The following is a 16,259-nucleotide window of genomic DNA, read 5'->3' on the forward strand; positions in this document are numbered from 1 at the left end:
AAACAGTGTTTGTACATGGTTAGTGAAAAACTACAATTTTTAAGTCACTGAGATAAGACCCTAAGAGACACTAACAGAACATTGGCTCACAACATGTTAGGAAAATGTTTTAGTCTGTTCAATTGTTTACATATATTCTTACTTACACTTATCTTACTATAAGTATTTGTTTCTTAATTCTGAGATGTCTGAAAGATAACTTTTGCCATCTGTGGGCTGGAGAACAACAGGACAGTTGACCATATTTTAACCCCATTTTAGTGCCTTGTCTTAGAGATGGATGACCATAGTTCTGGTCTGGTGCTCCTTCTTTACATGCAATTCTGGTCACATAAGCTATAAAATATCTAGCCTGGCTGTGCCTAGCCAGTGATCTCTCACTCTGCATTCAGTGTGCTTAGTGACAATTTACTCCTTGTGCAAGTAAAATTGATCTAAACTCTGAGGTTCGTCCTCTGAGTCTATTTTGATAAGAATTTCCCTAACACAAGACTTTTGAGAACTGGAGCTTGTAGCCTAGAGTGTTTGCTTCAAAATGATGTGAAAATCATCTTGTTCACGCATTCACAGAAAACAATACACTGATTAAAATTTCCTAAAGCCGTTTTTTTGTTGAAATGGCATATGCAAGAAGTCGTGCATGATCATGAATAATCATGTGATTCACCTGAGAAGACAAAGACTCGTATAATGAGCTGCATAATGAGCCTTTCAGTCAGGAATGTGGCTGAGAGGAAATTACTTGTCAGGAATGATATCCTCCTCTGGGTCCAGTCACTCTTCATATGCAAACGTTTATCATCTGAGTCACGTTTTTGTCTAAGGAGAAAGTAAACTCTTTGTGACTGCCCAGATCCATCTGAAGTGCTGTGCTTCTTCACCCATGTAGCGTGCCATCATCCAAACATGTAGAGAAAGTAAGTAAATTCTATGATGAAGCTTGACATTTTATGTCATTTCTTGGGGGCGTATAAATAATTACCTGGCTCACCTAAGATTATGTACGTACGAACGGTGCGCTTAGTGAGGCAGGATCCCATTAGCTATAATGAAGTGAGACAGGAGAAACCGTACAGCTCCTTACTTTTATGCGGATTATATAAATAAAGATTTTTTGTTTTCGACTTGAATTCTTTCATTAAAAAGAAGACATTTCAAGCTTTGTATACATATATTTCTCATGTCTTTGAGGCAAGTATTTGCTGAGAGATGAGATCTTCCACTTATGTACTGGACCCCTCTCTACAGAGGTTACTATATCTCCACCATAGGTCCCCTTATAACCACCGCCATAAACTGCTCAATTCAATCTGGCCACGTCCCACCCGTACTTAAAACAGCCCTTATCAGACCACTCCTCAAAAAACTAGTGATGGGCAAATGATACCGAGGCTTTGAAGCTTGTGTCACTCTTCCTGAAGTGGAGTGATTCGAAACGCTGTGTCGGCGCTTGTATCGAAACACTAGTGTCACATGACTGATGACGTATCACTGTTTCGCTTCGCGCGTCATTGCTTTAAAATGTTTCAAAGCTTTTCATTGGCTCATAGTCTTTCAGTGGGTGTCATTGGCTCATGGCGTTTCAATGCATTCTGAGGCAATGACAGCTTGACAGGTTTGACAGATTTGAGTGGTTTGGTGCCATACCAGCTATATAAGATGCATCATTCTGCTTCAGGATTTGGAGAGTGAGAGTGAGAGTATTTTGGCAAGTTTCACGGCGAGTCCCACCAATAAGCGACGTTCTAAAGTTTGGGCTCATTTTGATCTCAAGAGGTCTGAACTTTTATTGCTGTCATGGGATTGAAACAGTACCAGTGCTTCAGTCGTGCTCTTCAGAGGTTGCTATGGCTTCAGTTGTCCACCAGATGTCACTGTCACTGAAGTCTCGAAGCTTTGAATCTTTTTCGGCACAATTGTCAGGAAAGCCTCAGTGCTTCATGAGTCTTGACTTGCCCACCACTACAAAAAACCCAATTTGAACCCTGAAGTCCTGGGCAACTACAGCCCAGCAACTAAGCTCCAGTACATTCAGAACAGTGCTGCCAGGATCTGGACGAGGAGGTGTAAACATGACCGTACCAGCCCCATCCTCCAGTCCCTCCACTAGCTCCCTGTCTGTCAGAGGATTGAGTACAAAATCTGCCTATTGACCTTTTTTTTAGTAATTGGCATTCAATGTGGACAGCAAAGAAAATATTTCATTGCACAGGGAAACCTGCTTTCCTTCTGTACATATAACAATAAATGCTATGAATCTTGCCTCTTGAATATCTTCATGGTCATGCAGCTTCAGTCCACAGACACTCACCACCTTTAGTTTTGGGTGTTTACTTACAACTGTTATGAAATGTATTACATTTTGTTGCAATGCTGTTGAAACAACAAAGGAAATGTAAAACCTGAAGGCTGGGGACATAAACAGGATGGCTTTATTTGAGTGGCAAATGCATTTACTGTATGTAATAAATTTTATATTCTTTTATTAGCTTACATTTTTAGGTATGTTCTCAGAACTGCTTTGTTCCAGGCAGATTCTCATTTGTAAGAGTGTGAAATAACTGTTGAAATAAAACTCAGAGATCATGCTATCCTGTATTTACCATTACAGCAAAACGTAAAGAAAATATTTCTCATTTTGTCTAATTCAATTAAGTTTTTAGTTAAATGGTTGATATGATCAGAGCTGCAGGAAACAGGAAGTGGGACATTCATTATTTCTTGCGTGGCACCTTAGCACCAAGCGGTACTTCACCCATCAGTTTCTGCAGAGAAAAAGATATGATAAGATCATAAGACAAGCTTTATTTGTCACATGCATAGTTATACATAGAGGGATGTTAGTGTCACTGTAAACTGCAAAATATAAACTAAAAAAGTGTGTAGAACATCAAGAGCAGATTTTATGTTAAACAGCAACCTCAAGAGGTGGAGCCACAGAATCATCAAAGTCATTAGGATTCACCCTCGGGGGATCATTTCATGTGTGTACAAACCCCATGGAATGTCATCCAGTAATTGATGGGATATGTACACCTGGACCAAGTGGTGGACTGATTGACTGAGAGACCCACACAGCCCCTCATACAGCCATAGTGCTAATATAGCTAAAAAACAATTAATTATTTATGAAGCACATATATGCACACACACACACACACGCACGCTCACGTTTACCTCAAGCAGTCTGCTGTAGTAGGTAAAGCTGTCCTCTCCATCCCTGCAGTTGTCATCCACCTTGTATCTCCTGCAGGCCAGCAACAGCTCACTGGAGCTGTAGAGGGGGGCGGGGTCGATGGAATGGCTGTTGATGAGGCTGACCAGGTACTCTCGGTAGTGCTTTCTGTATATCAGTAGACCACCATGTTAGCATGATCACTCAGCTATGCTCAAACACTGTTGGTGTATGCCACACAGTTTCTATTTAGGTGATTTCTTGATTCAACAGGTCTGGCAAGTGAAATTTAACTCAGCTTTCCAAAAAATGTGGCTAATGTGGTAATCAACAGATGCATCTTGGATAGTCCTAATGACTCAAGGGTCTAATAAAATCCATTACAGCACAGAGACACACAGGTACTGCAGAATAGCGTGCTGCTTGGGTTGAAGATTAGATAATATGATAGTGAATGAAGCCATCATACTCGCAGAGTCCAGCATGTCCCGGTTGGGTTTGAGCTCCACAGGCTGAATCTGGCTGCTGCCCTCCCTCATCCTTCTGCTCTATTACTCCACAGAGACCTAGGAAAGAAAGAAAAAAAGAGAAAGAGCAGGGAGGTAAAAGGTAACTGAGACAAAAACGAAACAAAATGTAAAATTTCTGTATCTCAAAAGGATATGTGAGGGACAATATCCTAACAATTTGTTCCATGCTTGTAAGAATGTGTGGGTGTGGGAGCAACTGCAATCGTGGGACACACAAACATCTAGGATATTATCCTGATGAAACCATGGCCACTTGCCAATAAAATGCCATAAATAATTAAATTGGAAAAATCTGTCAAGTATTTAAACATATATCTCATTTTGATGCTGATGTCGTATTTTAAACATCATGCAAATTGTTCCCAATGCCCAAAATTTCTGTAATGCTATGAAATCGCTACTTATTTTTATGCAAATAAATATTGTCAGTTTCAATTTATAAAATATATAGTTAACCATCAGTGAAGTGAAAATCATTGCTTTCTTATCTTTGGTTTAAGATCAATTAAATGTTTTTGGTTTCGTTCGGTTTAAATAGCAATACTGAGATGGTCTCCACCTCCACTTGTTCTATCCAGTTTTCGCTCTTACTCTTCACAGGTTGTGGTGAATCTTTGATTTGCCTTTTTATATCTCTTAATCTCCTTTTGTTTCACATGAATATGTTATTGCCTGGAAATTATTAGATGCATGTGAAATATTAAAATAGATATACTTTTAAAAATTATTTGTAACCTAAGTAAATCCTGTCCAGTGTCTTATAGTTCTTCACATAAATGATCACAGTATGCGCTTAACTATTTTTTCAGCTTGGATTTCAGTATGAAGACATTAGTGCTTAGTCATCACTGTAGCATTATGTCAAGAATTTCCCCCTGGGATTAATAAAGTTTATCTTATCTTAAAAAGACTTCCTTTGCTGCCATTCTGTACAGAACTACAGCGGGGAAAATAAGTATTTGACACATCAGCATTTTTATCAGTAAGGGGATTTCTAAGTGGGCTATTGACACACAATTTCCACCAGATGTAGCCATCAAGCCAAATATTGAATTCATACAAAGAAATCAGAACATTTAAGTATACAAGTTGAGTCATAATAAATAAAGTGAAATGACACAGGGAATAAGTATTGAACACACTTTATTTAATACTTTGTAGAAAAGCCTTTGTTGGTGATCACAGCTTCTAGACGCCTCTTGTATGGAGAGACCAGTCGTCTGCATTGCTCAGGAGTGATTCTGGCCCATTCTTCCACACAAATGGTCTTTAAATCTTGAAGGTTCCTTGGGCCTCTTTTATGAACTTTGATCTTCAGTTCTCTCCACAGATTTTCTATGGGATTTAGGTCAGGTGATTGACTGGGCCATTCAAGCAACTTGATTTTCTTTCTTTGAAACCACTTCATTGTTTCCTTGGCCTTGTGTTTGGGATCATTGTCTTGCTGAAATGTCCACCCTCTTTTCATTTTCAGCTTTCTGGTAGATGGCAGCAGATTTTTATCCAGAATGTCCCGGTACATTTCTCCATTCATCCTGCCTTCAATAATATGAAATCTGCCAGTACCCCTTGCTAAAAATCAGCCCCAAACCATGATGCTTCCACCCCCAAACTTAACTGTTGGTATGGTGTTCTTGGGGTAGTGGGCAGTGCCATTTCTTCTCCAAACATGGTGTGTAGAATGACTGCCAAAAAGTTCAATTTTGCTTTCATCTGACCATACTATAGTCTCCCAATAATCCACAGGCTTCTCCAAATGCTCTTTCGCAAACTTTAACCGAGCCTCAACATGCTTTTTGTTCAGCAGTGGAGTCTTACGTGGTGAGCGTGCATGGATGCCATGGCGGTTCAGTGCATTGCTTATAGTTTTCTTTGAAACAACAGTACCTGCTGATGCAAGGTCTTCCTGAAGTTCTGCCCGAGTGGTTCTTGGAGAACTCTCCTGATTATTCTTTGGACTCCTCGGACAGGGATCTTACGTGGAGCACCTGATCATGGCCGGTTTATGGTGAACTGATGCTCTTTCCATTTCCGGATAATGGCCCCCACAGTGCTCACAGGAATATTCAGCATTCTGGAAATGCGCCTATAACCATTCCCATCAAAATGCTTTTCAACGATAAGATTACGAAGATCTTGAGAGAGTTCTTTGCTTTTACCCATCATGAAGTCTTTCCTGTGTGCCTCCTGGGTAATGAGAAGCCTTTATAGGCCTATCAATTAGGACTAAAGCAGCTGATATCAATTAGTACTGATAGGGGGCAGGGTTTCTTTCGCAATACTGACAGATTTCAGGTGATCTCCTGGCTTTCTATGCCATTTTGCACCTTCTTATCTTCATGTGTTCAATACTTATTCCCTGTGTCATTTCACTTTATTTATTATGACTCAACTTGTGGTGGAAATTGTGTGTCAATAGCCCACTTAGAAATCCCCTTACTGATAAAAATGCTGATGTGTCAAATACTTATTTTCCCCGCTGTAATTACCAAACATTAAGATAAGCAAATGCACTCTGTTGCCAGTTTATTAGATACCCACTAAACCTAGGTCAGTCTAATCCCATAGTCCTGTAACACATCCTTCTTCTTTAAGGTGGTAATGTATTAATCTGTGACTGCATCATTCAGTAGGTTTAGCTTTGCCTCTTTAACATAAATGTTATATAAAGGTAACACTGTACTTATACATTCCTAAAGATAAAAGTCAGTACTTAAAACATTTTATAATAAACTAAAAATAAAATTTATTGTAGAGTAATTGTATTAGATTATGAGTTTTAGGTACGCGTACCTAATACGCATTCTATGGAGTGTATTTGTTCCCTGCTTATGTCACTTTAAAGGATTAAAAGTGAAATATAAGACATATTTTGTACATTCATGATATTCATAAAAACAGTGGAAAGTATGCACATATTTAGAAATATAAACATGTGCCGTCCTGCTCACCTGTCTGTGTACCAGGAGGGGGTTCAGTGTTGAAGACCACGCCATTATTCTAAGTCACAAAGAAAAAGCCAACACTGGTTACTCACATTAATCTGATTTACACTTTGTGCATACCTGAAGTGCAAACATCACAATAGCAAAAAAAGTTCAAACAGCATTTGAACAAAAGAGCACTTCTTTAGTTTGTATCATACTTTATCTCCTGTTGCCCATTGTCTACTGCAAGTAAATACACCAATGCACTCCTATCTCATCAGAATGCATTAGAATCAAATTTCCAGACTAGAAATAGGTTGGAAACAGCATGTTGATGAAGACAAATAATCTCCCAAACTCCCATGAAGTGTTGCAAATTGCAGTAGGAAGGCAGCTAGTGATGAATGTTTAAGATTTTAGACTTAAAGAAGTCAACGAATTTATTAGAGTGGTAAATATGTCAGATGGTTGTAGAATACTGTTTAAGGTGGAAAATAAGGTTCAAGACTTTCCAGTATCAGACATGATGAGTGTTGCCAAGTAACAGGATTTGGCATTAGATATTACTTCTTTGTATTATAATAAATGAGTATGGTACATGACACCCTAGACCCCCTACAGTTCGCATACAGACCAAAGAGGGCCACAGATGACGCCCTCGCCTTAGCCACACACACCGCTCTCACCCACCTGGACAGAGGGAACACATACAGTACATGAGAATGCTCTATATCGACTACAGTTCTGCATTCAACACCATTATACCCTCCAAACTGGTTAAGAAACTTGCTGATCTGGGTCTGGATATCTCCATGGATCTTTGACTTTCTGACCAGCAGGTCACAGGTGGTAAAAATCAGAAGCCACACTTCACCATCAATAACCCTCAGTACAGGTGCACCACAGGGGTGCATTCTCAGCATTCTCCTGTACTCTCTGCTCACTTATGACTGCACTGTTATACATAGCTCAAATAACATCTACAAGTTTGCGGACGACACAACCATTCTAGGTATCATCACAGATCAAGATGAGACTGTAAGATCCCCGAGCCCTCTGACTTCCGGGAAGTCTCTTATTTGAAGAGCTAGCAGGATCTGACTCGTATCCACGACAGACACCTTGACCTAATGAGATAATTGTCTTCACCTGTCCTCTGTTCTGTCTCCATCTGATAAATAGGGACTGTCGGCTCCAGGAAAACCGCCAGGTTGTTTGTCGTTATTACCGGACCTCACCGCATGCCTTTTGAACGCCTACCTTGTCCTCACCTGACCTGAAATTACCACACCGGGCACGATCAGGAAAGTGATTCTCTGCCTTGTCTTCACCTGACCTGGAATTACCACGCCGGTCACGATCAGGAAAGTGATGTTCTACCTTGTCTTCACCTGACCTGGAATTACCATATCGCTCACGATCAGGAAGGTGATTCTTTTTGTTTATTCCCTGGCGTTTTTCTGCCTTTGTCGCCTGTGGCTCTTGAGTCCGAAGACACTGATTGTCCAGAAAATAAAAGGCTGATTTTTTTTTTACTTGAGAGACTTGGTCCTGACCTTGGACAAATACTGTTGGACTTCTTTCTGTCATTCGTTCTAGTTTTGTTTATGGACTTTAAAGAGAAAGAAGAAGAGAAAGGACCATCAGCTCCACCTCCTGGTCATGCCCTTGCATTGCTCTGGTTCAAATAAAGTATAACTTCAAACTATTAAAACTGTCTGCTGGTGTGAATGAACTGTGCTTCCTATCCTGTACCTAGAATCTTGACAGAGGCTTCCTATGCTGTACCTAGAATCATGACAGAACAACCTGGCTGGTCAAGGTTACCACCCACCTAGACCAGCGTTTCCAGGAGCGGCAAGCAGAACAAGGCAGGGCTGACACCCAACCAACCTACAGTCCCGCTAGACCACACAACACCGAGCCAGCACCGCCGACACCTAATGCAGAGCCTATGCAGTTAGGTCGAAGACGCCTCAGCACGGCTGAAAGAGATCGGCAAAGAGCCCACAATTTATGCTTCTACTGTGGCTCCTCCGAGCATCTACTAGCTAATTGTTCGGGAAAAGGTCAGGTTCAGCCGGCGCGGAGGGGATCCTGCTGAGCCATTCCCACACAAGCAACGCCACTCGCCCCCTCACCAGGATTATCCTTGGCAGTCCTCCGCGACAACTGCAGTGCCAGGCCCTTATCGATTCCAGGTCAGACGCAAATTTCATCTCCAGCTCCCTGGTCCAGGAACTCGGCCTAGAGGTAACGCCACTCCGCCAACCCCTTCAGGTGAGAGCACTGAATGAAGTCTTGCTACATAGGGTAACTGTTATCACAAAACCTGTTTTTATGTCCATTGAGAATCACCAGGAGTCATTAACTTTCCATGTCATTGACTCTCCCCATCCCTCTGTAGTATTGGGGATTACCTGGCTCCAGACCCATACGCCCCAGATAGACTGGTCCACGAGGAGGATCCTGGGCTGGGGCCAACTATGTTGCACTACCTGTCTGCACACTGCTTTAACCCCAACTCCTTCCTCTCCGCAGTCGTCCCACCAGCCCGATCTCTCCACTGTCCCACAGATTTACCTCTAGGAGGTTTTCAGTGAAAACCGGGCCAAATCTCTCCCACTTCATCATCCATACGACAGCGCGATTGACCTTCACCCCGGCGTGGTTCCACCAAGAGGGCGGCTGTTCCCCTTGTCGGAACCTGAAAAGGTAGCAATGGACCAGTATATCCGGGAGTCCCTAGCTGCCGGAATAATCCGCCCGTCCAAGTCTCCAGCGGGGGCGGGTTTCTTTTTTGTGGATAAGAAGGATGGAGGCCTACGCCCTTGCATAGACTATAGGGGATTAAATAATGTCAAGAATAAGAATCGCTACCCTCTTCCTCTCCTAACATCGGCCTTTGAGCTCTTGCAGCATGCCAACATTTTTACCAGACTAGATCTTAGGAGTGCTTATCACCTTGCCCGAATCAGGAAGAGAGACGAATGGAAAACACCCCATCAGGACATTATGAGTACCTAGTTATGCCTTTCGGCCTCACCAATGCACCAGCAGTGTTTCAGAACTTGGTCAATGATGTTCTTGGAGACATGTTAAATCAGTTTGTCTTCGTTTATCTAGATGACATACTGATTTACTCCGAATCTGAGACCGAGCACGTTCAGCATGTCTGCGCGGTCCTGCGGCGGTTTCTGCAGAATCGCCTATTTGTAAAAATAGAAAAGTGTGAGTTTCACACACGGAACAACACCTTCCTTGGTTTTGTACTAGCCCCAGGGAGCATTACCATGGACCCTATGAAGGTCCAAGCAGTAAGAGAATGGCCGGAGCCCACCACTAGAAAACAGTTACAGAGTTTCCTGGGTTTTGCTAACTTTTACAGGAAATTCATCCAGAACTATAGTAGTGTGGCGGCACCTCTCCACCAGTTGACATCTCCAAAAGTGCAGTTCGCGTGGACCCTCGAGGCGGCACGCACCTTCGAGACCCTGAAGACTCTGTTCACTTCGGCCCCTATCCTGCATTTCCTGGATCCAGATCTTCCATTCGTCATGGAGGTAGACGCTTCCAACACCGGAGTTGGTGCCATCATCTCCCAGCGGCGCCCCGACGACTCGAGACTCCACCCCTGTGCTTTCTTTTCAAAGAAGCTGTCCCCGGCCGAGCGGAACTACGATGTGGGGAATAAGGAACTACTCGCCATTAAATTAGCACTGGAAGAGTGGCGGCACTGGCTTGAGGGCGCCAAACACCCCTTTACCGTTGTCATGGACCACAAGAATCTTGAGTATCTCCGCTCGGCCAAAAGGCGGAATGCCCGCCAAGCCCGGTGGGCAATTTTTTTTTTGAAAGATTCCACTTCAACCTGTCATTCCGCCCCGGCTCCCAAAATGCCAAGGCCGACGCCCTGTCCCGACTGCATGCCGCACTAGATGTCGTCGAGGAGCCCAAGTTTATCCTCCCCAGCTCGGCTCGGTTGGGGACCGCCCGGCTCGACCTGGAACAAGAGATCCTTCAATGGACCTTGGGGCACCCCCCTCCTTCAGCGTGCCCCACTCGGCGTCTCTTCGTTCCCCCACGTTTTCGATCCAAGGTACTTCACCTCTGCCACGACTCCCGTCTTCATGTCCCTCCAGATCTTATGCCATCGATTCTGGTGGCCTACGGTGAAGGAGGCAGTGACCCAGTATGTCACGGCGTGCCCAGTCTGCGCTCGTGCCAAGGCCACTCATCGGGCACCTGCCAGTCTTCTGCACCCTTTGCCGGTTCCACATCGACCCTGGTCCCATATAGCTCTAGATTTTGTCATCGGATTACCCCAGTCACAGGGCATGAACACAATCCTGACTATCGTGGACCGTTTTTCTAAAATGGCCCACTTCGTTCCCCTACCACAGCTGCCGTCAGCCCCCACCATGGCCCGCATCTTAACGGAACATGTTTTCCGCCTCCATGGCTTGCCTCAAGACATCGTCTCGGATTGGGGCCCACAGTTCGTCACCCATTTTTGGAGAGAGTTCTGTCGTCTATTGGACATTTCCATCAGCCTCTCCTCCGGCTACCACCCTCAGTCGAACGGTCAAGCGGAGATGGCGAACCAGGACCTGGAGACCGGTCTTCGACTGCTCTGCTCCACAGACCCGACCACGTGAGTCGCCAACTTACCCTGGATTGAGTATGCACACAACACCATTCCCTCAGCAGCGACAGGTCTGTCCCCATTTCAGGTGGTCTATGGTTTCCAGCCACCCTTGTTCGAACCCCAGGTGGTCGACGCCGCGGTACCCTCCGCAGCAACGGCCGTACGGCGGGATCTGGCGCCGGGACCGCCGCCAACTCCTCCTCTCTGGCACTTCCTATGCTTCCCAGGCTGACAGGAAACGGCGCCCAGCCCCACACTATAGACCCGGCCAACGAGTGTGGCTCTCCTCCAAGGATATTCCCCTACGGTCTGACTCCCCTAAACTAAACCCCCAGTTCCTGGGGCCCTTTGCCTTTGTCGCCTGTGGCTCCTGAGTCCGAAGACACTGATTGTCCAGAAAATAAAAGGCTGATTTTTTTTTTTTAACTTGAGAGACTTGGTCCTGACCTTGGACAAATACTGTTGGACTTCTTTCTGTCATTCGTTCTAGTTTTGTTTATGGACTTTAAAGAGAAAGAAGAAGAGAAAGGACCATCAGCTCCACCTCCTGGTCATGCCCTAGCATTGCTCTGGTTCAAATAAAGTATAACTTCAAACTATTAAAACTGTCTGCCGGTGTGAATGAACTGTGCTTCCTATCCTGTACCTAGAATCTTGACAGAGGCTTCCTATCCTGTACCTAGAATCATGACAGAGACTGCCTACAGAGAAGAGGTCAGGGCAATAACCAGCTGGTGCAAGGAACGTCACAAAAACATGATGATAGTGGACAATAGGAAGCAGGGGGTTGGACACTCCCCTATCTACATCGATGGCGCTGAGGTTGAGAGAGTGAACAACTTCAAATTCCTTGGCGTCAACATTACAAATGACCTTTCCTGGACAACACACACTGACACTGTGGTAAAGAAAGCTCGTCAGTGGCTCTATTTCCTGAGGACACTGCCATGAAGACCAGCACCCTCATAAACTTCTACAGGTGCACCATCGAGAGCCTGCTGACGAGATGTATCACAGTGTGGTATGGGAACTGTTCCAGCCAAAGCCGGAAAGCACTGCAAAAAGTGGTGGAAACGGCACAGTACATCACTGGAAGCATGCTCCCGTCCATCCAGGATATATATCACAGACAATGCCTGCAGAAAGCACGTAGCATCATCTAGGACGACAACCACCACAGTCACCCAGCAATATCACATTTGGAAACATGGAATATATGGTACCAAGAAAAATAGACAGTTCATTTATAAAATCAAGGTTAGGCTTAGGTGGTCTATAAACAGTAGCTAAGATTGTGGGAATTTGACCTCTGATTTGAATAACATTGTTTCGAATGAGCTGTGGGCAGGAATAGTGACTGTGGATGATTTGTACCTCTCATTGTAGAGTATTGTGAGACCCACAGCGTGACCAGTGGCACAGGCTTGACAAACATAAACAAACCCGGGTGGTGTAGTCTGGTTGAGCTTAGTGTAGTCATTGGGGCTCTGCCATGTTTCAGATAAACAAAGGAAATCAAGTCTGTGGTAAGTTAGAAGATGATGTACGAGATGACGTTACTCGTTACTGAGCGATCTGACGTTCAGCTGTCCCACAGAGATGAAATGCTCGCCGGCTCTGCTGCTAGCCACCTTGGCTAGGTAGGTGGACAGTCTGCCCAAGGAGGCTTCCTGGAGGGACGGCAGTGGTATGAAGACCACAGAGATGGTATTAGGTTTGTGATGTCAGTGTTTTAACTCCTTCTGGATCACGGGTGGACGTATTTTCGCTGCGGAATCCAAGCGACATCGGGATGTTGGAACAATGATTGTGGTGCTTGGAGAAGATGGAGCTGGAAAGGTTCTGCTGCACAGTACTGCAGAGACAATAATGTGGGCTGGAGTATTGAGAGCAGGACCGAACCAGCTAAGAGCGCCCACAGGAGTATGCTATTCCAGTTCACGGTGCCTTGAATCAACCAGGAGCATCCTGTAGCCTGGGGCACAGGTAGTCAGTGATGAGACAGGTAATGTATGGTGACAACCAACCATATAATAAGTTTGCCACTGATCCAGGCCACAAAATTACCCTACTGTTGGTGTATTATGAATAATTGATCTTATGGTTCCTATGGCTGAAGGGAGCCATAAGCCAAATAAACACGTCAGATCAGGGCTATGGCTGGGCCACTCTAGAGCATTCACAGAGTTGTCCTTAACCCTCTGGGGTCGACGCACGTGCCGGCGCGTTTTGACTGATAACGCCAAAACAAACTTAAATTACTCCGTCAATTCTGATCGTACAGATAAAAGAAGTATATCATTCAAATCTGTAAAAGGGTCTAGTTTTAGTGGTATACCATCATAATAACAACAAAACGTTGTGCTTTTTTTAAATAAAGAAAGCCGACAGGGTGCGCTCTCGGACTTTTCTGTCTCTGTCATTTCTCTTCACAGACGCGTAAATAAAACAACCAGAAACTCAGCGAATACTTGGCTTGAAATGTTTTCTTTTGAGTGAAACAATTCAAGTCAAAAACAAATCATCACTTTTGATTTAATCCGTATGAACGTAAGGAGAAGTCCGTTTTTTCCTCATTACATGCGACCCCGCCTTGTACTCTGTTCATTGTTCACATGTAAATAATCTCAGGTGAACCAGGTAAATATGTGCACACCGCCGAGAAATGACATAAAATGTCAAACTTCATCATAGAATTTACTCACTTTTTCTGCGCGTTTGGACGATGGCGCGTCACAGACATGAAGAAGCTCTTCTTATATTCCACACAGAGACAAATAGTTTAGCTTGTCCTCAGAGTAAAAACACTGATTTTAATGATCGTTTGGCTCCTCATTGTTTTGTATTGTGCTGCACTAATCCCCTACCATCTACATTGACTAAAAGGCTCATTATGCGCGTCTTTGTCTGGTCGTTCAGTGCGTCTTTTGTCTTCTCAGATAAATCACATGACTATTCATCCTCAGACACACCCTCTTGCATATGGCCTTTCTGGACAAAAAGTGTCTTAGAAAATTTAAATCAGTGTATTGTTTACTGTGAATGTGTGAACAAGATGACTTTCACAACACTGTGAAGTAAACACTTTAGCCTACAACATGCAGGTCTCCAAAGTCTTGTGAACCAATGTTCTGTTTGTGTTTTATGGTCTTATTTCAGTAAGTAAAAAATTGTAGTTTTTCACTAACCATGCATAAACACTTTTTTCTCAAAAACACAATCATGTATAAACTTGCTGCTCACATATTATTGTAGCCAATTTTGTGCTGATTACAGTGTTATTAGACTTTAGACATTAATATGTTTAAAAGACACTGAAAAAAGCACAAGTGTCAGGACATGTCAAAATTTGTCCAGGCCCCCAAAACCCCCTCAGACCCCAGAGGGTTAACCCTCTGGGGTCGACGCACGCGCCGGCGCGTTTTGACGCATCTTTTTCTGATAAGGCCGAAACAAACTTAAATTACTCCGTCAATTCTGATCGTACAGATAAAAGAAGCATATCATTCAAATCTGGAAAGGGTCTAGTTTTAGTGGTATACCATCATAATAACAACAAAACGTTGTGCTTTTTTTAAATAAAGAAAGCCGACAGGGTGCGCTCTCGGACTTTTCTGTCTCTGCCATTTCTCTTCACAGACGCGTAAATAAAACAACCAGAATCTCAGCGAATACTTGGCTCATAAAAATAAGAATTATATCGCTAGAAAGCTTGAAATGTTTTCTTTTGAGTGAAACAATTCAAGTCAAAAACAAATCATCACTTTTTATTTAATCCGTATGAACGTAAGGAGAAGTCCGTTTTTTCCTGTCTCACCTCATTACAGGTAATGCGGTCCTACCTTGTACACTGTCTACTGTTCACATGTAAATAATCTCAGGTGAACCAGGTAAATATGTGCACACCCCCGAGAAATGACACAAAATATCAAACTTCATCATAGAATTTACTCACTTTTTCGGCGCGTTTGGATGATGGCGCGTTACGCACGTGAAGCGGCGCTCCTTACATTCCACACAGAGACAAATAGTCAGGACATGTCAAAATTTGTCCAGGCCCCAAAAACCCCCTCAGACCCCAGAGGGTTAAGGTCCAAGGAAAGCATTATGTAAATGACTATTCACAAAGATATAAGCATGAGTATATATGTGTGTGTTTGTGTCTGTGTACCTGCAGTAAAACCTGCAGTCTGGAAGGTTCCCAGTCTCTCAGATAGAATAGGCAGTCTCTGGGATGATGGGCATGCAGACCAGATACACTGCACTCATCCACTGCACAGGTCTGATGTAAAGTGAGGAGAAGAGGAGACGTGTTATTTTCTCACATTTGTCAAAAGTCATTCACCTCTCCCATAATTAAGTGCATTCAAATGTTTTTAAAACATTTCATTCTGACTATGATTCCTTTCCTTTAGCTCAGTGTGTTTGTTGATCTTTGACTCTCATTATGAGGGACCCAAAGTAATAAAGAAATGTTTTTTATTAAAAACGCATTTTAAAAATGAGAAGAATTTTAGAAGAATTATTTCAGTACTATTTAACAAAAACAAACTTATTTGTCTGTTCCAGCTTTTTGCACCATTAACATGTGATAAGATGTAATAAAAAATAAAATCCCTTCTCACCGCTATGGGTGGTGTGTGTGTCTTCCTCAATCTCGGGTCCTCTATGAGAGGCCTGGGAGTTTGAGGGTTCTTTGCAGTATCTTAGCTGTTCCTAGCACTGTGCTCTTCTTAACTGAGAGCTCTGATGTTGTTCCTGGAATCTGTTGGAGCCACTCTCCCAGTTTGGGGGTCACAGCCCCAAGGGTGCCGATTACCACGAGGACCACTGTTGCCTTCACCTTCCACATCTTTCTAACTGTTCTTTCAGCCCCTGGTATTTTTCAAGCTTCTCGAGTTCCTTCTTTCTGATGTTGCTATCATTTGGGATTGCTACATCTACCACAACAGCTTTCTTCTGTTATTTGTCCACCACTA

At 43.5% G+C, this 16,259-nt stretch overlaps 1 protein-coding gene across 1 annotated transcript in view; it reads right to left on the reverse strand.

The window, feature by feature from the left end:
* Window positions 1–2,533: 2,533 nt before the first annotated feature.
* Window positions 2,534–16,259, reverse strand: part of rnf31 (ring finger protein 31) — a 64,439-nt gene continuing 50,713 nt past the window's right edge. Inside the window, exons 19-23 of the mRNA XM_026312589.1 lie at window positions 15,452–15,562; window positions 6,657–6,705; window positions 3,645–3,741; window positions 3,178–3,343; window positions 2,534–2,765 (exon numbers count right to left, since the gene is read on the reverse strand). Of these exons, the coding sequence (XP_026168374.1) occupies window positions 2,715–2,765; window positions 3,178–3,343; window positions 3,645–3,741; window positions 6,657–6,705; window positions 15,452–15,562 (474 nt within the window). The 3' untranslated portion in view covers window positions 2,534–2,714. The remainder of the gene's footprint in view (window positions 2,766–3,177; window positions 3,344–3,644; window positions 3,742–6,656; window positions 6,706–15,451; window positions 15,563–16,259) is intronic.

Source organism: Mastacembelus armatus, chromosome 17, assembly GCF_900324485.2.
Source record: "Mastacembelus armatus chromosome 17, fMasArm1.2, whole genome shotgun sequence".
Classification (NCBI taxonomy): Eukaryota; Metazoa; Chordata; class Actinopteri; order Synbranchiformes; family Mastacembelidae; genus Mastacembelus; species Mastacembelus armatus.